This window comes from Podarcis melisellensis (assembly GCF_964234715.1).
Source record: "Podarcis melisellensis genome assembly, chromosome: 1".
Classification (NCBI taxonomy): domain Eukaryota; kingdom Metazoa; phylum Chordata; class Lepidosauria; order Squamata; family Lacertidae; genus Podarcis; species Podarcis melisellensis.
In genome coordinates, this window is record NC_138528.1 from 82,842,163 (window position 1) to 82,866,365 (window position 24,203).

The window sequence follows — 24,203 nt, forward strand, 5'->3', positions numbered from 1 at the left end:
ACTCAGTGCTAACAGGGAAGCACCTGGCAGTCTTATTGATTGACTGGATTTATCTCCCGCATTCCCGCCCCAAAGAGCCCAGGCAGCAAGCCAAGTGAGAGAGCGGCTCTTGCACAGGATTCACTGACAGAAAGCGGGTATATACATGTGTGTCTCTCACCAGTGCAGACGCAGGGCATGCAGGAAAGCCGACAGCCCCTCCATCACCAGCAGGATTGCCACAGTCAGTACCGCAAAGAAGGCAAAAACCGGGACGAGGAGGACCCCACCTTTGTAGCCCGTAAAATGGAGGCCGTTCCTCATCACCATGGTCCACAGGACCTCTGAGAGCTCTGTAGAGAAGGATGGGTGCAGGACTTGTCAGGGAGCACTAGAGCAGCCAAACAGCCTTTCCCCTCCCTTACAAACCACCCAAGGTGGGATCCAACTGAGGAGCTGCACTAATGGGAACCAGTACAATGAGTCATGCTAGTGCTATGGGGCTTCCCCCAGCTCCAAAAGCAGCTGGGGGGGCTTGGAAAAAGAAGATTGTTCCATCTGACAATCAGAAATGCTTGTGCTGACAGAACAATCACTGAATTCTACCCTTAGTACTGTTGTAAAGCCCCAACCGCTAACACACGCACACACACACACACACACACACACACACACACACACACACACTTCCTGTTACCTATAGGCCTTGAATACATTTCTTTATTTTAAAAACACATATCCCACCTCATGTTCAAAAGACACTCAAGGCAGTTAATAAATGCAAGCACCCCACAATCACAATACACATTGCTAGCTCCAGTCTGAAGACTAAAATATTGCCATAAAAAAATCTAAACCACATCACAAACATGCTGGGGCAGAGAGAGTCCCTCAAAAGCTTTTAGAAGTGGCTGCAAAGGAGCCTCCAACAGTGCAGGAATGGGGCCTGATGCCTGTATCATGTGGTGAGGTCTCCAAAAAACATCTTGCCCACCGGCCTTCCCCAGGTCTGTGTGGACAAATCGCTTGCCGTGCTTCCTGCTTTCTGCTCGTTCCTCTCCCAGCCCCTGAAACTCACGTGCATGGGCCAAGCTGAGAGCCCAGAGCCGGAGGTAGGAGGCTGTGTTTGAGATGCAGCCCAGGCAGTACTCGATGGTGTGGATTGCCTGATGCATGAACACGTCGGAGAAGTCAAACTGAAGGGGGGAAAGGCAAGAATCAGTGGGGTGGCAAGGATTAGTCCAGGGGTCAGCAAACATTTTCAGCAGGGGGACAGTCCACTGTTCCTCAGACCTTGTAGGGGGCTGGACTATATATATTTTTTGGAGGGGGGGGGGGAATGAACGAATTTCTATGCCCCACAAATAACCCAGAGATGCATTTTAAATAAAAGCACACATTCTACTCATGTAAAAACACGCTGATTCCCAGACTGTCCGCAAGCCAGATTTAGAAGGCGATTGGGCTGGATCCAGCCTTAGTTTGCCTACCCATGGATTAGTCTAATACTCTAAACCAGCATAGGGACTCAAATGAAAGCCCTCTCCTCCATGAGCTGCTTCCAGAGTGTAAGGCAGGGGGTTGGGAAACCCTGTGGCCCTCCAGCTCCCATCAGCCCTCAGGCAGCACAGCCAATAGTTCCCAAAGGATGATGGGAACTGTAGTTCAGCAGCATCTGGAGGATAACAGGTTCTTCAGCCCTGGTCTAAGGCTAAGGACTTGGTGGAGAGCATATGTAGACTCTATTTAAGAACTTTCTGCAAATGGGAAGACTTTTCACCTTAAACATGTTCCTAAGGAAAACCAGACTCCCAAGCCGGATTCTGAGCATTTTTCTTGGTAGCTTGTTTTTGTATTTAAAAACAGCAACCGGTGCCTTTTCTGCACACTCAAAGAGCCTGCAAAGAGAGTTGTGGGAGATCCTAGCCTTTTATGCCAGTGAAGCGCTGCTAGGCTCAACATTATTTCCATATGATGGCAATCTGAGATGCCACGACAAGTTGGAGGTTTTCAGCCAAGTTTAGTTTTTTTAAGTACCCTGAACAGCAGCAAAGAAAGGGCCTGCAGTTCTGAGCAGAGTCCAGGCAGGAGTCTCTTAGCAGAGTCCAGACAAGCTCCAATAATTCACCTGTGTAGCCTCTCTCAACAACAGAGGTCTTAAGAAGGTGCTATCATGAATAGTCCCTGCAAAGGCACAATATTTGAGGACTTCAAGCTCTTGTTCTTAGGAAGAACAAGCCTAACTGCTTCTGAACGTGGCCTTTCCTAACTCCTTCCATTTGCCCCCCAGCTGGATTTATTGTTCATTCCTTGGGATCTTTTTTCTTTTAGGGTCAGTCTTTGAAGGTGTGAATGAATGAGAAATGGGGATGGGGCTCTTGAGCATATGAAGAGTGTATTTGCTTCACCACCAACTCACTCCAACCTTTCAAGTCAGAAGGTGTAGCTTCCAGGCCCATGTACCTCTCCTTTTTTAGCAACTGAAACAGCGCCAGCCCCCAATCTTCTGTGCTTATTGCCTCCCTTACTCCACACATTTCAAACTTTCCTTTTATTCCCATATCTTTTTTTTTACAAAATGATTCTAAATTTACACAGAAACAAAAAAACCCACTCGCATTCAGCAGCAACTTCTGCATAATTTACTTCAGTGGTGAAAATGGGAGTCACATCCCAGAATCCTGACCTCCCGGACAGAAAGTTACCTCCAACTCCTGTTTGGATTTGGCACAATCCACATCGTCCTCAGCAACATTCACGGATCTGCTCGGCTCCTGAGAGTTTAGCAGAGGCTGGCACTCTTCTGCACTGGTCGGATTGTGCTGCAAGCATCCCAGAAACACATTGGTCAGTGGGGGGGGGGATTGGACAGCCTTGCACACAGAAGGGCTTCAAGCATCACAATCCTGAACCCACAAGGTTAAAAGTGACACTGTTCCTCCACAGAATCCTTCCCATGACACACAGCTTCACTTGTGGCATCTAGGTGGCCATCTGAGATCATCCTCAGACTCAGTCCTCAAGCTTTAGCGCCCCACTCCTAATGGTACCAGGACCTCAATGCATATCTGCACAGACCCTGACCCAACAAGAGGACTGGGATATAGAAAGGCAGGGGTGGACAGCAGCCCCAGGCCCAGTCATATAGAGGGGTCTTACCCTGGACAAAGAGGCCTTCTGTCGGTGCTGGCTCCAGAGGTACAAGGGGGTCCCCAGCAGCAGGACAGGCACGCAGGCCAGGGCTACCACCACCAACACTGTCTGCACCAGGGCCTGGAGTGAAAGAGAAAGATCTTGCAAGTCGGAACAGCCGGAAGAAAGGAAGGCTGGCAGCGAGCCAAATACATTTTTATTTAGTTTTCAAAATTGATATGGCACCTTTCTATATCAGTGCATTTAAGGTAGTTTGCAACCCACAGAAATGGGGGGGGGGGAATCACACCGAAACCACACTGTCACCTTGAACAATTCGAAATATTGGACAGTTCAAAATAACACAGAAACAAAAACCCAGCAAAATTCAGGATTCCATTTTGGATATAGTATTATGAGATAATATCAAGACATCAGCAAGAAACTACCCCGGTCAATTGCAACAAATCATTAAATAACCACACAGAAACATCATCATAATCAGCCACAGACCACGCCTGATCTCACTGGGCAGAAAGGAAACACTGATTGCAGGCCAAGTCTTAAAAACTGGGACTCGGGCCACTCGGAAAAGGGATGTGCCTATGGTGCCCATTTCTCCCACCATCTCCTCTCCCTGTTCTGCCTCAGCTCCCATCCTATAGGGCTTCGGTTGGTGAGGATCCTTCCTGCTTACCAATCAGTCTTCAGCCCTGCTATGATGCAGTCTTGCCAATAAAATTACAACTGAGCAAACCAAAACGTGACACCTAAGTGCCTTGTCAGCTGGAAACAAAGGAAACAAACCTGGTAATCTGTCCCAAGGTGCCCAACTCCCCACCCATCCAAGATGATGTGACAGCACTATGTATTTCAATGAGGCACTGCTCAGTAAAGCTCAAGAATGCAGTCCCTTGTAATATTTGGACTACTCCATGCAACTATAAATTGCTTGTGTAGGCAAACAACAACTTCAAAGTACAGCAAATGCAATAAAAAAATACCACAGAAAGCCTTCAGACATAAAATGGACTTGGGATTTTGAACACAGAGGAAATTTTCAGGAGACAAGTAAATGACATTTTCAGGGAGCCCTCAGCAGTTGGGTTTTGTTTTTGTGTTCAGGTTTGCAACTGATCACTGTGTTCAAGGCCAGAAAGGAATAACCCCCCAGGCCCAACTGGCTGGTGACCTTGTGGGTCTGTGCCTCCTTGCATAGGGCTGATTCAAACATGCACATTCATCACTCAGTGGCTACATCAAGTGATGACTTGCTCTTGTGAAGCACCCGTCAGAGATCAAGCACCCCGGTCAATGAAACCTTCACATTAGAACACAGCGTATTTCAACTAAGACAGTTCTCAGATTCAGCAGCATTTCATCAAATGGCAGGTTATCAAATGATAAACATACTTGAGTAAAGCAGGCTTAAGCCACCTCAACTGACTTTTCCCATAAGCTTCTCTTATAAGCCCACCAGCACCCAATGTTATTTGGGCCACCGGGTAGTGTAGATAATGTGGGTAACCCACTATCTGGGTAGAGTCTATTCTCCCACTCTGCTGTAAACTGATGGGGAACCTCAGGCCTGGGGTCAAATGCGGGCCTCCCCCCCTCTTTATTGGCCATCAGAAGTTTCCCCAAGTCACACCCCTTGTGTGGCTTGGCATCCCAAGTCTTTTTGCGTGTTTGGAATGTGCCCTTCTCTAACAATGCCTCATACTTGTATGGATGGAGGACACAGAGAGACTTATGTGTCAAAGCTAGCCTACTGTAAAGGTAAAGTAAAGTAAAGGTAAAGGGACCCCTGACCATTAGGTCCAGTTGTGGCCGACTCTGGGGTTGTGGCGCTCATCTCGCTTTATTGGCCAAGGGAGCCGGCGTACAGCTTCAGGGTCATGTGGCCAGCATGACTAAGCCGATTCTGGCGAACCAGAGCAGCGCAAGGAAACACCGTTTACCTTCCCACCGGAACGGTACCTATTTATCTACTTGCCCTTTGACGTGCTTTCAAACTGCTAGGTTGGCAGGAGCAGGGACCGAGCAACGGGAGCTCACTCCGTGGCAGGGATTCAAACCGCCAACTTTCTGATCGGCAAGCCCTAGGCTCTGTGGTTTAATCTACAGCGCCACCCGCCTAGCCTACTGTACAAAGGTACAATTTTTACATTTGCTACTCAGCCCAATTTTCCTCTAGCCCCTCCCACCACTGGCATGCCCAGAAGGAGATGTGTCTCCCAGCCTGAAAAAGATTCCCCGCCCCTTGATTACTGGATCTGCTCTGTCTCAGCCAGCCTTACAAGTCCTGAACGTTTCCCTCCCCAAAGCAGGATGGGGAGAGGAGCAGGGGAAGAAACACCCGAGGAGCTGGATGTCAACACCCATCAAACACCCAACAGATAAAGCACAGTGCCACAAAATGTTACCTGGTGGTTAAAGAGTGGGACGTTATCGGCATCATTTGAGAACATGAACATGTTAATGAAGTGGATGAGGATGCTGGGCGCAGACTGGGAATCGGAGACGTCATACGCCAGCCATTTGTAAAAGATCAGGATTACAAGGTAGCCGAAGAGTCCCAGCAGGAAGATGATCTCCGGAACGAAAACCAGGAGAATCTTGTAGTAGTTCTTGAAGTGGCTGTAAAAAGGAAACAAGCAAGCAACAGAGGGAGCATGAGAATAAATGTGTCAGGATCATAAGAAGATTCCTGCTGGGTCAGGCCAGAGCTCCATGCAGTGCATCGTCCTGCTTGCAGAGTTATTATCCAGATGCCTATGGGAAGACCACACACAGGAGCCAAGTGCAACAGCCCTTTGCACACTTAGGGACACTCAAGGAACTACATATACAGAGGCTTCCCCCCTCCAACAATGGACGTCATCATGGCTAGTAGCCACTGGTAGTTTTATTTTCCATGAATTTGTCTAATCCCCTTTTTGAATTCCTATCTGTTGGCTGAAAGCAAGACAGGATTCCTTTGGCAGGAATCAATGGGTGAAATGGCGCCAGAGGGGTCCTTCGCGTCCCTCGCAGGAGCAGCTGCAGGTGGAGGACCAGCCCAGTACTTACATGTAGTTGAAGATGCCAAGACAGACCCCAAAGCTCATGTGCACAATGCCCAGGATCACAGACATCTTCATCTTGAAGGAGTTCAAGAAGGTGAGATGGTTGATGGCCAGGCTCCAGATCTGAGTCACAGGCATGGAAGGGAAGAATCAAGAACACGCATACATGATAAGCCAGCCTCCCCCAACCTGGAACCCTCCAGATATTTTGGACTACAAGTCCCATCAGCCCTGACCACTGGACATGCTAGCTAAGGAAAGCAGAGCGATACGTTTGGCACCAGCTTGGCTGCAGGAGTTGCCAGAAGGAGACATACAAGACACCATCCAACCGCCTTAGGGACTCCACTCTGGATTTGTGTAGGGTTTACTCCTTAGCTTTTTCTTCTCCTGAAGATATCCCGCAAGGCAACGGTGGTTAAGGATCAGCTTTCCTTCTCCTAGATGGGCTACCTTCCCAGGTTGATATGCCCAATCTGCCCCCATTACCCTCTACAGCACGTGCAGAAACAGTCTTCCTTATGCTATTGGTCTCATCTGCTCAATTTTCTGGATTCGCATGCAGGGGACAAACAAGTCCCCAGCCCACTGAGGGTTTCAGACTCACTGGCTACCCTCATGTGGTTCAGCCATTACCCGGGGTGTGGCCACTGTCACATGTCAACAGCTTCTAGGAGCCACAGGTGAGAGCTGAGTGCAGGGTGGGGACCAATGGTGGATGAACTACTTGATGACACTGCCCCTCCCCTAACACCCCACAGAACACCCTTATCTGACCTTCACACATCAAACAGCAATTACCAGGGGTCCCGCACTGTTCAATCAGTTAAAGCAGCCCCACATAATCTGGTGCCCTCGTGGGCACTGCAACCTATGAAGGGCACCAGCCTGGGGAAAGCTGAGAAACAGCTCTTGTGCTCTTGCAATACTTACCGGATCTATCCCAAAAGGGTAGGGACCTTTGAAAACTCCCGTGATGTTGGGGTTCAGAGCAAGAACAGGGTTTCCAGCTAAAAACTCCTCACTGTAAGGAGAAGGAATTGCTTCAGCACATGAGAATGATGCAGCCGTCATGAAAGAAGAGGCCGCCAGCATTGCTTTGGGTCATGGGCTAGTCAGTACCTCCAATTCGATTGGTTGGCCATGGTAGCGATGCTCCAGGCAGAGGGGAAGATGTTGGTGGCCTTGCTGAAGCACTCGTTGTAGATGAAGCCAGTGTAGATAGAGAAGGCGCCCATCAGGAGGATGAGGTAGCGGCCCTCAAAGAACATCTGCCAGATCTGGGGGCAGGAAGACAAGGGTATGTTTGGCGAGATGGTAAATCTCTGGTGTGGTTAGTGTGACTGATCAGAACCTGGATTAGACCCAGGTTCAAATTCCCACCTGGTCATGAATCTCATTGGGTGACCTTGGGCCTGTCGCTATATCTAAGCCTACCTCACAGGGTTGCTTGCAAGGGTAAAATGGAGCGAAGGAGAACCAGGGCTTTTTTCTCAGCCAGAACTCAGTTCCAGCACCTCTCAGGTAGGCGCCATTGCCATTATAAAAGAACAAGGGAAGTGTTCATGGTGAGTTCCGGCACCTCTTTTTCTAGAGAAACATGACTGGGGAGAACCATACATGCTGCTCTCAGCTCCTTGGTGAAGAAGTGGGAGATAAAGGTACTAAATAAAATAAAAACATATCCCGAGGTGTATTGCGGAAAGCATGTGATCCTTTTCCACCCACCCAAAGCATATCCCCTCCCACCCGCTGCCTCTTCCGCAATCTGGGGCTCACCTCATTCTGCACCTTCTTCATGCTGGGGCGGTTCTCAGCCAGCACCATCCAAAGGGCAAAGAGGAACATCAGCAGCCCATGGCCAACATCCCCAAACATGACAGCGAACAGGAAAGGGAAGGTGATGATGGTATAGGGAGCTGAAAAGCAGGTCTAGAGTCAGATAGGAAGTCCAGGCAAACACCCCCCTTTGCAACCCCCACAAAAAAAACATGGAGTCAATTGCCATTTCACCTAACCTAGCCCCGAATCAAAAACCTCTCCTTTCTTTGAACTGCAAAGCATCTAATCTAATGATACTAATCAAGTAGGATATAAAAATATATATAATCCACTCTCGCCCTGCTCTGCTTGACTTACAGCAGGGGCGAGGAACCTGTGCAACTCAAGACATCGTTGGACTCCAACTCCCATCAGTGCCAGCCAGCATGGCCACTGGTCAGGGTTGATAGGAACTGTAGTTCAGTGGCATCGGGGGGTGGGGGGTGGGAGAGACAAACTCTCCACTCCTGGCCAACTGTGAAGACAATTCCACCCACAAGACCCATTCTAGTTTTCCTCCTTCTTCTCTCTGTCCCATAGCCAGAAAGCCAAGAAAACACACAGCCTTCCTTTATTGGGAGCAATCTCTCAAAGGTCCTGGTGCCCTCCCTCTTTCGCCGAAAAGAGGATGTTCCACTGAGCAACTGTGCATGCCCCTTGCAAGGTCAAGAGCAGGATGTGGCAAATCTGCTCACCTGGGTTCACCTCCTGATAGCTGGATACCCCGTAGGCGTCAACAATGCTCTGGAAGCCGGCAGTGAACTTGTTGGTGCGAATGAGGGTTGGGGGGCTCTCAGTGCAGGGAATCTGATGAACAAAGCACTCCACCCCAGAACCGCTGCGGTGCTGTAAGGGGAAGAGAGGGTCAAACTGGGCAGTTCAGGAGCATCAAGTACATTGGTTTGCCCAGGAGCTCTGAAAAAAGGAGAGAGGCATTCATACTGCTGGGTGTGGTCCTAGCTAGTGGGGGGTGGGGAAAGGGAGATAGAGAGGGAGGGAGAAGAACATTGCCATATCCTAAATTTGTCTCAATATATTACCAATGTACAGTTGTACCTCGGAAGCAGAACGGAATCCGTTCTGGAAGTGCTTTTGACTTCCAAAACGTTCGGAAACCAAGATGTGGCTTCCGATTGGCTGCAGGAAGCTCCTGCAGCCAATCAGAAGCCGCGCCAGATGTTCGGGTTCCAAAGAACATTTGCAAACTGGAACATTCACTTCCGGGTTTGCGGCGTTCGGGAGCCAAAACGTACGAGTGCCAAGGCTTTCGGCTTCCAAGGTACAACTGTATTGCCCAGAGCTGGCCCTACCATTAGGCAAGCCAAGGTAGCAGCCTCAGGCAAAAAATCCTAGGGAGCAAGAGAGCAATGGCAGCTCCACCCTACTGTTCCCACAAAGCACCAGAAGCTACCCTGGTCCTGTGCTCCCTAAGCTAGCCTACTGCCCTCAGGTGCACTGGAGGACACTGTCCCATAACCAGTGTTGAAGGACGAGTCAACCTGACCGCAAGGTGGACTTTTGTGTATGGAATGGGGAGAGAGTACCATCTTGTCCTTTGCATCAGGCAGCAAAATCTCTTGGCCCTTGCCCTGCTGGGAGCCCTATTTACCTTCCTTTGGCCCAACACACGGGGAGTGGGGAGGACAAAGCACATGTATCAACCCCTGACTCAAAATATACAGGTAGGTGTACAAAAAGAAGGGGGAGGGGGACATGAAATGGAAGGTACATGGAAGGAGAAGCAGAAGGGAGCCGATATTCTGCAGCACTAACCGATCCCTCACGCAGAGCCTGCTGCACAGCAGGAAGGTCGCGGACGGGGCACCAGACTTCCCCAATGAGGCACTTGTCAGTGATGTTGAAGCTGCACTGGTTGAGGATGAAGTAGATGGCCTTCATCTTCTGTATCCGAACTTGCCACGCCGGCAGTTCCAAGAGCACCTTCTGCAGCAGCTGGTCCAGGTATTGCTCCGTCTGGCCCAAGACCTGTTTTTTCAGGAGTATGAAGCAGAACTGAGGGAGACGGTGGAAGACTTGGAGCAAAAAGGGGGATTTAGGAGGGAGAGTACATCATTTTTTAAGGAAGTGGTTTAGCAATGGAATGTGCTGCTTAGAGCTACTAGTCTGGAAACAGGAAGTACAGAGTGTGGTTGCAGCTTTGAAATGTGACACTCTGCATGAATGCAGTGGAGAAAACCATTGTGGGGAGGAGCACTTGCACCAATATACTGGCCTTTCCCGCCCAGAGAAATTAGGATCTGGGGTAGGAGGAAAGTACGTTCAAGGCCCCATCTGCACTATACATTTAAAGTACTGCCATACAAATTTAAACAGTCGTGGCTTCTGCCAAAGAATCCTGGGAACTGTAGTTTGTTTAGGGTGCTTAGAGCTGTTAGGAGAACCCTACTCCCCTCACAGAGCGGCAGTTCCCAGAATTTCCTGGGAAGAGGGCTTGACTGTTAAACTCACAGAATTACAACCCTGAGTGGTTTAAGTGCCCTTAACCTCCAGTTCCCAATATTCTTTAGGGGAAGCCATGTCTGTTCAAAGTGGTGTGATCCTGTTTTAAATTACGAGGCCTTAATTAAACCCTGTGATGCTCATCTTTTAGTGGTTTGGGGTAGGACTTGTCCTTATTTATTGCATGGCTGGATGAGCATTTTAAGGATTTTGAATTGTATGCCATTTTGGGTTTTTTTAATCATTTCACCTCTTTGTATTTTGCTGCTAAGTCACAGTGAGACACTTTTTTTTGTATAAAGAAACTAGCAAATCCAATGACAACAATGGTTGCAAACCAATTAACAAACACCAATCCCCCCCTCCCCTATTTAAAATCTGGAAAATAAATTAATCATCTGCAGTGGTATACTCTCACCACTGCACCCATGCAATTTCCTTTCCTGCCCCAGAACTGGAAACCATGGATCCTCTCCAAAGCTCTCTGACAGTATTTCCCAGATTTCTAGCCCACCCTGTGTACTACCCTAAGCAGCCCTTACCACCTTACCGTGGTCAGATCTTCAATCTGAGTGCGCAGTTTATACAGTGTCTCCAAGCGCTCCGCCTCCTTGTCGGCGTAAGGATACAGGTGGCAGTGAAAGCTTTGGAGGGACACAACACAGAGTGAATACACACAGGCACATGCACACATACTGGTGGGTGGAGGTGGCAGGAAGCAACACAGAGGAGCAGAGGGAGCAATTTGTTGAAAGATGGTGGGCATATGGGTATATATTTGAATTTTTTAAATATAATTTTGCATTGTAAAATCAAATAAAAATATTTCAAAAGAAAATAAAAGATGATAAGATATAAGATAAGATAAGAGATAAGATAAGATGATAAGATAAGATGAGATGAGATGTTGGGTAGCTTGGCCAGTGTGTGAAGATAGGTAGAGCTGTCTTAGGGAATAAGGAATATAGTCAGTGTCTGACTTTTTCCTCAGCCTCATGGTCTGTCAGACACCACTGGAACAAGGCACAGGGGGAAATTTATAACTTATCTTAAAGACCATTGTAAACAGTTAAAATTGTTAGTAGGATTGGAATATCACTTGTAGTTTAATGGTGAATTTTGGACACAATGGCGAGATAAAAGATTTGGATAAAAGATGCAGGAGGAAATGACTAAAAATAGGGCCCACAAAGGGGAGGAGGGAAGTCCAAGAGATTCACTGGAATCTTGTTCTTATGTTGTATGTTAGATATGTGACTGTAAAATCTCAATCTGAAAAACCAAATAAATAAATTTAAATGCAAGGAACATATCACAGGAATTGATTTGGAGGGTGGGTGTGTGCAGGCCTCTTGAGGAGGTAAAAAGGCATGTCATGTGTGAAACAGGGTGAAACATTGCAGGGCCTGTGATTTGTTGGACCTTTGGGATATTACGGCATCAGGGCAGGAAAATTATAAACAGCGAGCAGAAGGAGACCAAGGCAGACGGATGAGGGGTGTTATTCAGCATCAACAGACATCAGAGGGAACATGCACCACCCACAGCACTCACCAGTCAGCAATCTTGCGGATTTTCTGCCCGATCTGTTCCCCCCAGAAGGAGATGAGAAAGATGACCCAGGTGACGCTCTCGCCCTACACATGAAGGGACAGGTTGCTCAGAAACCTCTGCACTTGAGAGGAGCAGAAGGACCATTTGGGCCTTCAGCCTAAGCCACATGACAGAGTGTACTTGCAGCCTCCCAAGCTGTGCCACACCCTGCTCCACCCAAACTCAGGCCTTGAATCCCACCCCCCCTCTACATTGCCTGCCACCCCTCACAGGCAGCCATCTTACACCCCACCCACCCGTTATCTTCATTTCGTCTCACCGTGGCTGGGTTTTCCATGGGCTCCGGCATCTCCGTGAAGTTGGCCACAAGGTAGCCACGGCATGCGCGCCACAGCAGCCGTTCAAACACATTCACCCGCCATGGGTGGATCACGCCTGCGATAAAGCTTGAGAGCAAAGGGGAGAGCATACAAAATGCACACTGAAACTGCATACATGAGGCTGAGCACACAGTACCCTGCGGCAACATAACAAGTCCTTAGCATCTAGATACTGCATTTGTAGTCTACCAAGTGCCTCATAAAAATTATCATAGTAATCCCTGTAACAAACCTAGAAGCTAGATGAGCATTCACCTTAGGTAACCAAGGTCAGTTTCAGATGACCTTCTTCAGATGCCCCCATCACCTGAGGAAAGGGCCTTCTTAGTGGTGGCACTCCAGTTACAGAATCCCCTCCTGAAAGTCTTGACACACTTTCCATGCTGTTTTACTCCCTGCTGACAAAAATTTCATTCTAGATTTTGGTTACTTTTAATACTGGACGGTGTCCAACTGAACAGTTTTGCTAGCGCAAGGCACTTTAGGCTATGCAATGGAACACCTCCCCCTTCTCCTCTCCTTGCCCTGAAACAGTGTGCATTAAGGGGCCCTGTGTGCCCCTTAAAGCTGTTGTGGGTTTCCCCTCAACCTTCAGGAGCAGATTTAGGGGGCACTGAGGGAGAGGACAGGTATGGGAAATTCCTGAAGAGCTTTCCCTAGCAGAACTGCCCACTGCAATTATCATTATTGACTATTACACAATTATTATTAATACTGTGGTTATTACTGAAAATTATTCAAATCCTGTGGTACCTCAGGTTACATACGCTTCAGGTTACATACGCTTCAGGTTACATATGCTTCAGGTTACAGACTCCGCTAACCCAGAAATAGTACCCCGGGTTAAGAATTTTGCTTCAGGATGAGAAAAGATATCGTGCTCTGGCGGCGTGGCAGCAGCAGGAGGCCCCATTAGCTAAAGTGGTGCTTCAGGTTAAGAACAGTTTCATGTTAAAAACGGACCTCCAGAACAACTTAAGTACTTAACCCGAGGTACCACTGTATTAATAATATTGGGGTCATTATTAGTATTTAAATAGTGGCTTATGCAAGGCCACATACAGTTTGTGACACTGACATTTTTATTTTTTTAAATTGAACTGAGAATGTCCTGCCTCATGTTCTTAACCAGTAGGCTACATCAGCTCTCACTTCAGGAACAATGGCTTTGGTTTACTTGACAAGCTTCATCTCTCATACAGAAGGGTTACCCTGTCAACCTGAATGACCCCCCCCCGCCCCCTCACAACTCACTTTACTTTGAGGTCAAGCCGCTGTGCCATGGATGGGTCAAGCAGAGGTTCTCTGTCAGAGAAGGCTCGTGGGCGAGCTGGTGATGCTAACGGCACCTGCTGATGGGAAAACAGCCTGTGAGAGAAAGGCCTGCTACCATCCCAGGACTCGTGAGCTCCCTCTTAGATGTCCCAGGACCACCTTCAGTGTTCAACAACATAATATTCTTAAATTTGATCGGCTGCAGTAATAAAATCCAGGGTCAAGTTAAATGCAACAGGGACAGTCAGAGTTGTTCTTCATGTATTTGCTCATTCAAGTAAAAAAAAAAAGTCATGGGTGGAAGAGTCAAGGTGATTTTTTAACAAAAAGTTTAAAACATGCAGGCAAGGTGAGGCTCTCCACTCCTAACCGGGCTATGCTCCACCATGTAAAGTAGCTTTTCTCTTCAGTCAAGCTCTTTTGCTCTACCAGAATCCGGCTAGGAGAAAACTGCTTCAAGTGACAGAGCCCAGGGAGGGAGGGAGTAGAGAGTGCCAGGCACTGACAAGTCAGTTTGTGTTTTTTTGAGCAACAGGCCACTCAGATATTGTAAAATAATATTCAAGTAGTTTTAAAGCATTAGGAGAACAGCAAAGAAGAAAATCACCAGCGGGCTTGATACTCTATGCCTATTATTATTAGTACAGTGGTACCTCAGGTTACATATGCTTCAGGTTACATACGCTTCAGGTTACAGACTCCACTGACCCAGAAATAGTACCTTGGGTTAAGAACTTTGCTTCAGGATGAGAATAGAAATTGTGCTCTGGCGGTGCGGCAGCAGCAGGAGGCCCCATTAGCTAAAGTGGTGCTTCAGGTTAAGAACAGTTTCAGGTTAAGAACGGAACTCCGGAACAAATTAAGTACTTAACCCGAGGTACCACTGTAGTAGTAGTAGTAGCTGTCACTGTGAAACATGACACCCTTTTTGGGGGGGGAAATGAATTATTTTCTTTTTAGCATATTTTTATTCCATATTGCCTCAAGGATCTCATTTCCGTTATTGTATTTCATTCTTGCTGCAAATTGCTTTAAGTCCCTCCCCCCCCCCGCCCCGCTATGGGCAGCAATGTACAATTTCAGCAAGCCTAATCTAACTTTCAGCCAATCAGCTGCAGTTGCATCCCTTTCTCCTCCAAGCGCAGCAGAGAGTCTTGATGGAGCAGGAAGCGGAAGGGGCGGAACTCACTTACCAGTTGGCCAGTGAAACGCTGTCCCTCCTGCAGCACCTGAATGTGCTCCCGCAGCTCCTGCAGCCGACCAACCAGCTTCTCGCGGTTGTGGCTCACCTCCCTCAGCTCCTGCGCCAGCCGCTCAGACTGCTCCTGGATCTGCAGGGCATCCCGAGCCAGAGGAGCCGGCAGGTTCTCCTCAGGGGGTGTCAGTGTCAGGCCTGCCTTCCACACTTGCTGTGCTAAGAAAGCTGGAGAGGGAGATTAGAGACATGAGGAAGAAGGGCAGAACCTGGGACTGTCCTCTGCTCCCAAGGCCCAGAAAACATTCAGCTGCAAGAGTTTGCAATGAGTAAACACTCCCTCAAAGATCCAGAACATGGGAGATGGAAAGAAGATAAAGTCCCGACCAGAGACAAATGGCTGATGAAGATGATGGACTATGCCAAAATGGTGAAATTGACCGCGAAAATCAGAAACCAGGAAGAGAGGAACTTTAAGAAGAAATGGGGAAAATTTACAATATACCTAAGAGAACACTGTAAACAAACAAAAACTTTGGCAGGATCCAAGTAATGCTTGTAATGTATGAAAAGCTAAGGTAAAACTCTACTATTTTAGAAAAATATAGAAAATATGTAAAGCAGTGGAAAAGATTGAAAATGGTAACCATGGAAGGGTGGAGGGGAGTCAAAGGATTCAGGGAATCCTAAATGATGATGATGTTTAATTTTTGAATTTAAATTAGTAATGTAAAACTCAACAAAAAAGATTTATAAATAAATAAAAAGATCCAGAACATGGGACACAGTTGAGTTCTACCTGTACTCAACCTCTCCTACATTAAACACAAATCTCTTAAGCATGCCCAAATTTTATTAGATGCCAGGATTGGACACTCACCCTCTCATCTGTTCTGAACACAGGAGAGGTGCAAGGACTGTTTCCCTGCGGCTGAAAGGGGCTGGTGCAGGTGCCTTTCCCCCCATTGATGGGGAGCTGATGAGAAGGGGCACACTGACACCATTTTGTGATGCTGTCGCCTTTTCCTGCTCTTTCAGATGCAGCAGCCATTTTGTGTTACGCCGTGTCCTTATGGCACCCATTTTGGGACAGGAGATCGCGGCACTTTCTCAAAATGGGCCCACTGGCCCCAAAAGGTTGCCGACCCTGGTATAGCCCCATTTGGCTGGACGTTGTACAAGCCTGCCAAAGATGCACCACACGAAGACACACAGCATATATTTAAACTTTAGAATTTGCTACTCCCAAGGTGTAGCAACGGCCACCAACTTGGATAGCTCTAAAAGATAGCTTTGAAAGATTTTTCGGAGGATAGAGAGATAGCTCCGCTGGTAAAGCATGAGACTCTTAATCTCAGGATTGTGGGTTCAAGAATGTCTACTAGTCACAACAGCTCTGTTCAGTGCCAGAGGCACAATGCTCTGAACAGCATTTGCTAGGGAGCACAAGCGAGGAGAGCGCTGTTTCGCTCATCTCCTCCTGCTTGTGTGCTTCCCATTTACGTCTCATTGGCCCCTGTGAGAGCAAGATGCTGGAGCAGATGGGCCTTTGGCTTGATTCAGCCAAATACTTAAGTAATTCTCAGGCTTTAGACAGGCTTGTGAAAGTCAGGAATTTCCTAAATACGCTAGCTTCTGCAATTACGAGAATTACATTGTTATGAAATTGCGAGAGCTTCCACTTCCAGAAAGAAGTGGGCCTTTGGCTCTTCTAAGCTGAGCACAGGATGGCAGAAATAACCACTATAATTTTCGTTTGCTGCAACTGAATCCAGGCGGCACAGTAGGTGGTGACCAGAGCATCTAAATCATAAACAGCACTGTGAATTTGCAGAGTACACTGTAGCCAGGGATGTAAGCAGGCATATTTTTCCTAAAGTAAGAAAAAAAAGGTTTCCTCGCTTATTTTACAAAAGTGGATTGCTTCCTAAAATTACAAACATTGTATTGTTTGTATAAATTGCATTGTTTAAACATTTTGATGTTTGCTGCTTGGAGCTCTGCTGGGAAGAAGGACAGGATAGAAATTTAATCATTCATCACCATCATCCAATAGTAAAGGGGGCCTTTCCTATTAGTCCCCACCCTGCTCCTTCCTCAACTTCTGTGCTAGCTACTCTTCTTCCCCAGCCAGTACAGCCTGGTAAGAATCAGGATCCTGCTGCATGGGAACAAGGAGGCTTTAATTCTTTACCCCTTGCTTCAGCGCTGAACCAAAATGGAGAGGGGCACACTGGCAATTTGCATCACCAAAAAAGAGCTGTTCAGACAAATTGATCCTTTTTTGGCAATGCAGACTGCACTTGTGCAGCCCCCAATCTGGATTGCAACTACAGTGGGCAGCAAAGGATTAAAGGCCCCCCCACCCAGTGCCAGACTTCCAATCTGGATTGGGCCCAAGTGGCTCCCATTTGCACTAGGGAAATTTTCCCCTTTGGTACAAACAAGCCCCCCCCCCCCAGCAAATTGCACAATTTGCAATTCTCTCTCTCTCTCTCTGTGTGTGTGTGTGTGTGTGTGTGTGTGTGTGAGAGAGAGAGAGAGAGAGAGAGAGAGAGAGAGAGAGAGAGATGCAGCCCCCATTATCTCCCAGGAAATATGGCTGACTAGGGAAGGTAACCCAGCAAACAATACACATAAGGACTTTTAAACTCTTGAAAGCACCATACACATGCTTAATGTTAGTAGCAGCAGCAAATGTGCTTTACTGGATTTCCCCCAAATCAATTATTTCACATTAACGACTTTTGACTACTGGAAAAACTTTTTGAGATACGTTTGTTTCATGTACAGTGGTACCTCGGGTTACATACGCTTCAGGTAACCAAGAAATAGTGCTTCAGGTTAAGAACTTTGCTTCAGGTTGAGAACAGAAATTGTGCTCTGGCAGCGTGGCAGCAGTAAGAGGCCCCATTAGCTAAAGTGGTGCTTCAGGTTAAGAACAGTTTCAGGTTAAGTACGGACCTCCGGAACGAATTAAGTACTTAACCCGAGGTACCACTGTAATAGTAACATGATGTGCTTTTCAAAATGCCCTTAGTGCTTTCCCAAAACGTTCTGAGTGCCAAAAAAAGTCAAACATGTTAAATGAGATCTTAATCAGCGGAGGACATTAGAAAAGAAAAATATGGAATATGCAAACCACCCTCAAATGCTAGAGACTGATGATAGAGGAAGAAGAAACAGGAAGTCACAACAGGCAGGTGGAGGGCAAGAAGTGCAAATTATAGCAGCCAGCTATCACAGATGGCAATGCACCAACTGACTAACCCCTTCTCCATTTTTACAGATGCTTCAGTTTGAACAAGGACAGTAAAAACAGGCCGAGAGGGGAAGTGCAACTATCCTCAGCCAGAAAACAGAAATTACATCTAAAACGTTGCATTGTTTGCAAAAGTCTCATGATTTCCTAATGCAATTTCAACGCCCAGAAACTTGGCCCTGTCTTCTGACTGCTCTTGGCAGGGTGCAAGGCAGTTTTGTGGCAACATGGCCAGCCTGGGCGCGTCTTCAGAAGATTTGTGTCACCAACCCGATGGCAAGGTCATCATCCAAGCCCCCCAGCCCCCCTCCCACTACAGAAGTGCCACTCACTGAAGGATTTCTCCATATCTTCACACCGCCGAATCTCTCCCACAAAACGTCGCTGGAAGGCGCTGACATGGGGGTTCAGCTGGAAAGAAAAGAAGCACATTACTAGTGAAGAGCCCACCAAAGATTGCGCAGATAACACTGCAAACCAGGCAGCCCAATTTTCCATTGCTTGCTGACCCGTTCTTAAGGCTTGCATGGCATCAAGACCCTATCCCCAGGTATAAAACATCCATTTCTCTATCTCACCCCCATTCTACCATCTTCTCCAGGTTTCCCTGACCATTTTATTAGGGCTCATCCATACTTACCTTTTGCCCTGCACTTTCTAGGCATTCCTGGTCCGTGTCTGAGCACTCCCCCCCCCCTTGCCCCACTGCTTTCCCCAAGAAAACAACACTCTTTAATACGGAATTGGAATGAATGGCAATTTGGATTTTCTGCAGATTTGCCATTTGTTCTGATTCAGCAGTGAAAAGTGGGGTTTTTTAATGGGAAAAGCAATGGAGAAAAGAAAAAGCACTCAGACAGGGAACTTAAAAGCAAAGACCTGTCATTACATTTCTGTCTTAAATTTCTGATGTTCAACTTGTTTTTAAAATTTTGTATATTATGTCTTTTTATTGTCGTAAGACGTTTTGAGACTTAGATGGTGGAGAAACAATCCCAATCTATAAAATCATCACAATGACCAAGGGCACTGGAATTGGAATTTAGGATGGATTTTAAATGTACTTTTTCTAAGAAAATTTGTATTTTATTTATTCATTTTATACTTTCTGTAAACTGCTTAGGGATTCCCCCCTACAAAACAAAACAAAACAAAACACCTTAAGCAGTATATAAATCATTTAAATAAATAAGCAGTAAAAGTCAGGGAAATCTTGAATCCCTTTGTCTATGAAAACGGCTACAACATGCTTATTTGGTGTCCCCACCCCCCAAAAAAGGTTTCCCAAACCCTCTTGTACATACATCACGGAATTCCACAAGTCCTTGCTCGCCTAATTCGCTGATGCAACTGTATGCCGAAGCCGATTGCAAGAAGAGCTGGGCCAGGCAAATCTCTTCGCTGCGGAACATGGAGCCCATGTTTGCTGGAGGAGACCAAGGTGGAATCTACACACATATTTAAAACGCTGTGAAAATGCTTTTTTAAAAAAAAGTTTTGAAAAATACATTGAATTTGGCATAGCTCACTTTCGCCATCTAGTGTCACATTTGTATATTGTACTTTACAACACATCTATTTTTTATTTTTATTTTTAAATTTGCTACTTTACAACACATTTAAATGGTTTTATTTGCAGCTGTATAGCTGAGTCCTAAAAGGGAGAGAACAGGGCTGATGAGGCCCAAAGGGAACTAACATGCACATCACCTCCCTTGACAAGCTAGCGTTCATTTGTACTGGGACCTAGAAGGCAGAGAGGGATTTGGGATGTCCTCCCCTTATCAACAAGTGTCCTATTACAATGAATCGATGACTGGGAATAGGAATAGGAACAGGATTGTGCAGAGGAAAGAAGATGCCTTCAGGGACAGTGAAGGGGACAGATTGCCCATTGGAGGGGAAATAACAGACCAGCAAAAAGAGGCTCAGGAAGGAGGGCACAGACAACCTGCAGAAGGTCATCACTAAGAATGTAGGAAGAGTCTACATGAAGCTCAGGTGCAGTAGCAGCGAAAGCCCCCTAAGTCTACTTGGCAAAAAGGGTTCTCCCTTACCTCTAGGTATTTCACAAAGTGGAAAGATGGCAGGAAGATGGGGCCAACCCTGCAGGAGCTCCGCAGGCAGCAACTTTCCAGTTGTGTCTTTTGCAGCTCCGAGGGGCTGACTGCTTGCAGCTGGCGCCCAGACTCTGCTGACTCACGTGGGATTTTCTGAGCTCTGGGATTGCGACACAATTTCCAGGGCAAGACCTGGCCTCCCGTTTCACAACGGGCGCCTGACTCAGAACTCCCAAGTTGCTCACTGAGAGGTCAAAATGTCCCGAGGTGGCAGAGCACTGTGGTACTCAGGTTGGACAAAACAGGGGAGAGATCCTTGCAGTCATGAGCCGGGCCTGAGGAGAAGCAGAAGCAATAGGCAAGATCTGGTGGTCAGTCAAAAAATTGCATTTCCCCCTCAAATCTTCATTCTCAATTTCTCCTCCATATTGTTAGAAATACCTGAGAAGTAACCTCAGTGGTGGATCACTTCTGCTGGGAGAAAACCAATAACAATAGCTGAAGAGTGGCACCTCCCACAACTCTCTGCTTGTCTGGAGAAACTATGAAGACTTACCAACAGTCAAAATACAGTACATACAGAGATACGTGTCTAGACCACAGACACCACTGCAAGGCTATGGTTAAACAGAATATCTAGTATTCCAGGTTAGCAAACTGCATAAGGCCATTTCTTGCTACTGAAGCTACATATTCATAGCAGGGCACCCTGCCATGGGTGTCCAGGGGATGGGTTTCCTCTGGACTCCTGTCCCCATGAACCATAACCCCCAGATTCCTAGTTCTGTCCCCCTCCCTCTTTTTGTAAGAATAAATTGCTAGCATTTATGGAACCCAAGTTATGAGGTAAAATGTGCAGCCACTATTCTTCCCATTTTTTCCCTGAGAAACTTGCCAGCTCACCGCTTTCAGTGTCTCGCTCCCACCCATGTACCCTGCAATCCATAAGCTGGTCTCCGACCGTAATAAATTATCTATCTATCTACCCTGCAATCCCCTCAAAGCATCACCTCCAAGACATGTAGGCCTAGTCTCACCCCAAGCACCTATCTGCTACTTTGAAGATCCCCTTGACTCCAGGCTGATTACTGTTTGGATGTTACTGAAGGGGGATGCACCTTATATGAGGACAGGCATGGAAAACTTATGGCCCTCCTGATATTTATGAACTACAACTCCCATCATCCCTGAGCACTGACCATGCTGGCTGCGGCCGATGGGAGTTGGAGCCTCAACAATATCTGGTGGGCGCAGGTTCCCCATCCCTGTATTAGTGATTGAAATATTTAGTTAAGAACAAGTCTTCTATTCCTTTAAAGGTTTTGGTCAAGAAGTGCCATAGGTGCAAATTTATTCCGTTGCAATTCTGCAGTGGCAAGAGAGAATATGTGCACACAATGAACCCTGCCTTTCTTCAGAGCTCCCAAAAGGAAGGAAACCGGTCCCAGAGGGGATCTATTAATTTACTGGCAGAAGACCTATACACTCCCTGTTGCGTATTAGGCCTTGTGAGGTCCTGTGTAGTCTCCAGAGGTGTCTAAGAAGCACATTTCTCTCCCTCTGTCTGTCTCTCAGAACTTTGTGTTCCCACACTACACAGGAAAAACACTGTGCAACATAACAAGACTTAAAATGAAGGAACTCTGGATCATGAGTGCCAGACGACTATGCCACTACCTGAACATTTTATTTCTGATTATGGATTGCAAGTACAAATTCATGCATTATTGTTCCAATCTTTGTGCTGTGTTAGTCCCAGAGAACAAAAGATATAAGCAAAATGGTGTTTTTTATTTGATGAACATGGAAGTGTACAGGTGTGCCCCCTCCAAATTGTACAGCTCACAGCACAGATACTTTAAAGAAGTACCATTCTAAACAGTCATGGCCAGCCCCAAACAATCCTGGGAACTGTAATTTGTTGAGGGTGCTGTGAATTGTTAGGTCCTGTTTTCCTCACAGAGCTACAATTCAGAGTGGTCAACAATCAACCCCTCTTCTGTGACAATTCTGGGAACCATAGAATCATATAAAAAGAAGAGGGCATGGAAAAGTGTAAAACAAGTGCTGCAACCTTTTCCACCAGGGGTCATACCTCTAATCAGTGTGTTTTTCAGGGGGTACTCAAGGGTGCGAAGTACTGGCACCTCCTCCCCTTTTTTGGTTCTTTAAAAGTGTGGCGCTTACTATAATAACTTCATGGTTGAAAAAAAGCACTGTCTTTAATATTTTTTACTCTGAGTGAGGATGTTGTAAAAAAATAAGAGAGGTTCTGTGAGGTCACCATCACTTCCACAGAGGACCCTCAGCATCAGAAGAACATACCCTAACAAAAAGATACAATTTCACCTACTTCAAAACAAAAAAATTCCTTCCAGTAGCACCTTAAAGACCAACTAAGTTAGTTCTTGGTATGAGCTTTCGTGTGCATGCACACTTCTTCAGATACCATGCACACGAAAGCTCATACCAAGAACTAACTTAGTTGGTCTTTAAGGTGTTACTGGAAGGAATTTTTTTAATTTTTTTGTTTTCACTATGGCAGACCAACACGGCTACCTATCTGTAACAAATTTCACCTACTTGTTATCTCTAGGATTTGGGGGTGGGGGCGAGGGGAATACAGTAGCCATAACCTGTGTTTGAAAAAGTTTGGGATATGTATACGGAATTTAAAGCACATACCCCTAATGAATTCTAGGATTGTGGGGGATAGTGTATATGAAGTTGACTATCCCCACCCAGAAGATCTAGAACCAGATCACTGTAGATTTCTCCCGATTCTCAATCCGGCTATAGAACTGCGTTTGGAAGCCCACCAAAAAGCGGAGGTTGGCTGCTCTTTTCACCCTCACCGCCACCCTCAAAGAACAGCCGCACACGAGCGCGGCCATTGTGAAGGCAGGACGGCATTTCCGGAAGGAAACCACCTTTTTTCCCGACTTGCTCAGGCACGTGGGTGGATGAGGAAACCCAGCACTATCGCACGCCAGGAAGGAAAACAGGGGCCCGGCTAGATGTGCTCCCCGACCCCGGCTCAAATAAACGCAGATGGAGGGAGCCCAAGAGATCCCCTCCGCGAACCACCCGCCTACCTCCTTCTCCAGCTACCCCACAACTCCCACCCCATAAGATCACCAACCAATCCACGCTCTCGCCCCTAACCATTACCTACTCTCCCCCACCGGCAGCCACAACTGGTTGCGCGCACTGCGCCGCTGCCTCCGGATCTGCGGCTGATCCACTGCGGGAAGCCCCCTAAACCGAGCGCCGCCTCCTTCCGTCCCTCCCAGGAACAAAGAGCAGCGGGGTGGGGTGGGAGGCGCAACGGGGGAAAGCTGCTTTCCTGGGGAGACCTGAGGCTGGTTTCGAGGCAGCGGATGCAGCGAGAAGAAAGGGCAGCCCGGCATGGAGGAGGAAGGCGGGCGGAGGCCGCTCGGAGGAAGTAGGGCACGGGTGGGGCCGGCCGGCAAGAAGCCGTACCAACCTCGCGATGCGGCGGAAGAAGCAAGCGGGCGCCTGGGAGCGCGGTCCTGAGAGCGCGGAACAGGCGCTTGGGCTCCTTCCAAGGAGGACCGAGATCTGTCCCGCCCCAAGAGGATTCCCCGCACGCGGTTCCGAGGAACTTCCTGCTGCTCCGGCGAGGCCGGGGGTGGGGGGAGAGAGGAGATGGAGGAGGTCGATGGCCTGGTTCCCTTTCGCCTCCCCTCCAACAGAATGGAGTCTGATCTGTTTCCCTCCTTGGAGTAAATCCCACGTTCAGCCCCGAGCCTGCACCTTTTATTCAGCGGCGCTTACTCCCAGGAAAATGTCCGGGGGGCTTTCTGTGGCTAGACAAAGCGATGCCCCAAAGGACGTGATAGTGCACGAGGGCCTGATGGCCACCCAGACAAGGGCACCCACCTCGGATGCCCACCACCTCCTTGACATGGCAAGGGTTTGGTTATGTGCTTGACAACCTGCGGCGCACCAGAACCAGAAATGGCAAAAACTGCAGGAATCTCTGGCCTGCCTGGA

General features: G+C 47.5%; 1 protein-coding gene and 1 long non-coding RNA gene across 3 annotated transcripts in view; both read right to left on the minus strand.

Annotated features, from left to right (window-relative positions):
• The window catches only part of TCIRG1 (T cell immune regulator 1, ATPase H+ transporting V0 subunit a3), a 21,439-nt gene extending 1,834 nt beyond the window's left edge, over positions 1 to 19,605 (minus strand). The window contains exons 1-18 of one of the 2 annotated variants that reach the window (XM_081902859.1): positions 19,431 to 19,605; positions 18,459 to 18,537; positions 14,863 to 15,092; positions 13,649 to 13,743; positions 12,334 to 12,460; positions 12,015 to 12,097; positions 11,011 to 11,104; positions 9,774 to 9,986; positions 8,696 to 8,846; positions 7,959 to 8,098; positions 7,302 to 7,459; positions 7,113 to 7,203; positions 6,184 to 6,302; positions 5,538 to 5,751; positions 3,139 to 3,252; positions 2,685 to 2,801; positions 1,058 to 1,175; positions 161 to 332 (exon numbers count right to left, since the gene is read on the minus strand). In XM_081902859.1, coding sequence (XP_081758985.1) covers positions 161 to 332; positions 1,058 to 1,175; positions 2,685 to 2,801; positions 3,139 to 3,252; positions 5,538 to 5,751; positions 6,184 to 6,302; positions 7,113 to 7,203; positions 7,302 to 7,459; positions 7,959 to 8,098; positions 8,696 to 8,846; positions 9,774 to 9,986; positions 11,011 to 11,104; positions 12,015 to 12,097; positions 12,334 to 12,460; positions 13,649 to 13,743; positions 14,863 to 15,092; positions 18,459 to 18,537; positions 19,431 to 19,547 — 2,432 coding nt within the window. In that variant the 5' untranslated portion in view covers positions 19,548 to 19,605. Of the gene's footprint in view, positions 1 to 160; positions 333 to 1,057; positions 1,176 to 2,684; positions 2,802 to 3,138; positions 3,253 to 5,537; positions 5,752 to 6,183; positions 6,303 to 7,112; positions 7,204 to 7,301; positions 7,460 to 7,958; positions 8,099 to 8,695; positions 8,847 to 9,773; positions 9,987 to 11,010; positions 11,105 to 12,014; positions 12,098 to 12,333; positions 12,461 to 13,648; positions 13,747 to 14,862; positions 15,093 to 18,458; positions 18,538 to 19,430 lie in introns of both variants that reach the window. The other variant, XM_081902858.1, reaches the window with a different exon arrangement.
• A 138-nt stretch (positions 19,606 to 19,743) lies between these two features.
• LOC309364994 lies at positions 19,744 to 23,651 on the minus strand. The gene is made up of 3 exons (XR_014165909.1): positions 23,358 to 23,651; positions 20,184 to 20,521; positions 19,744 to 19,780 (listed from the first exon to the last, which is right to left on the minus strand). It is a non-coding gene; the product is annotated as an uncharacterized lncRNA (long non-coding RNA).
• Positions 23,652 to 24,203: the final 552 nt, after the last annotated feature.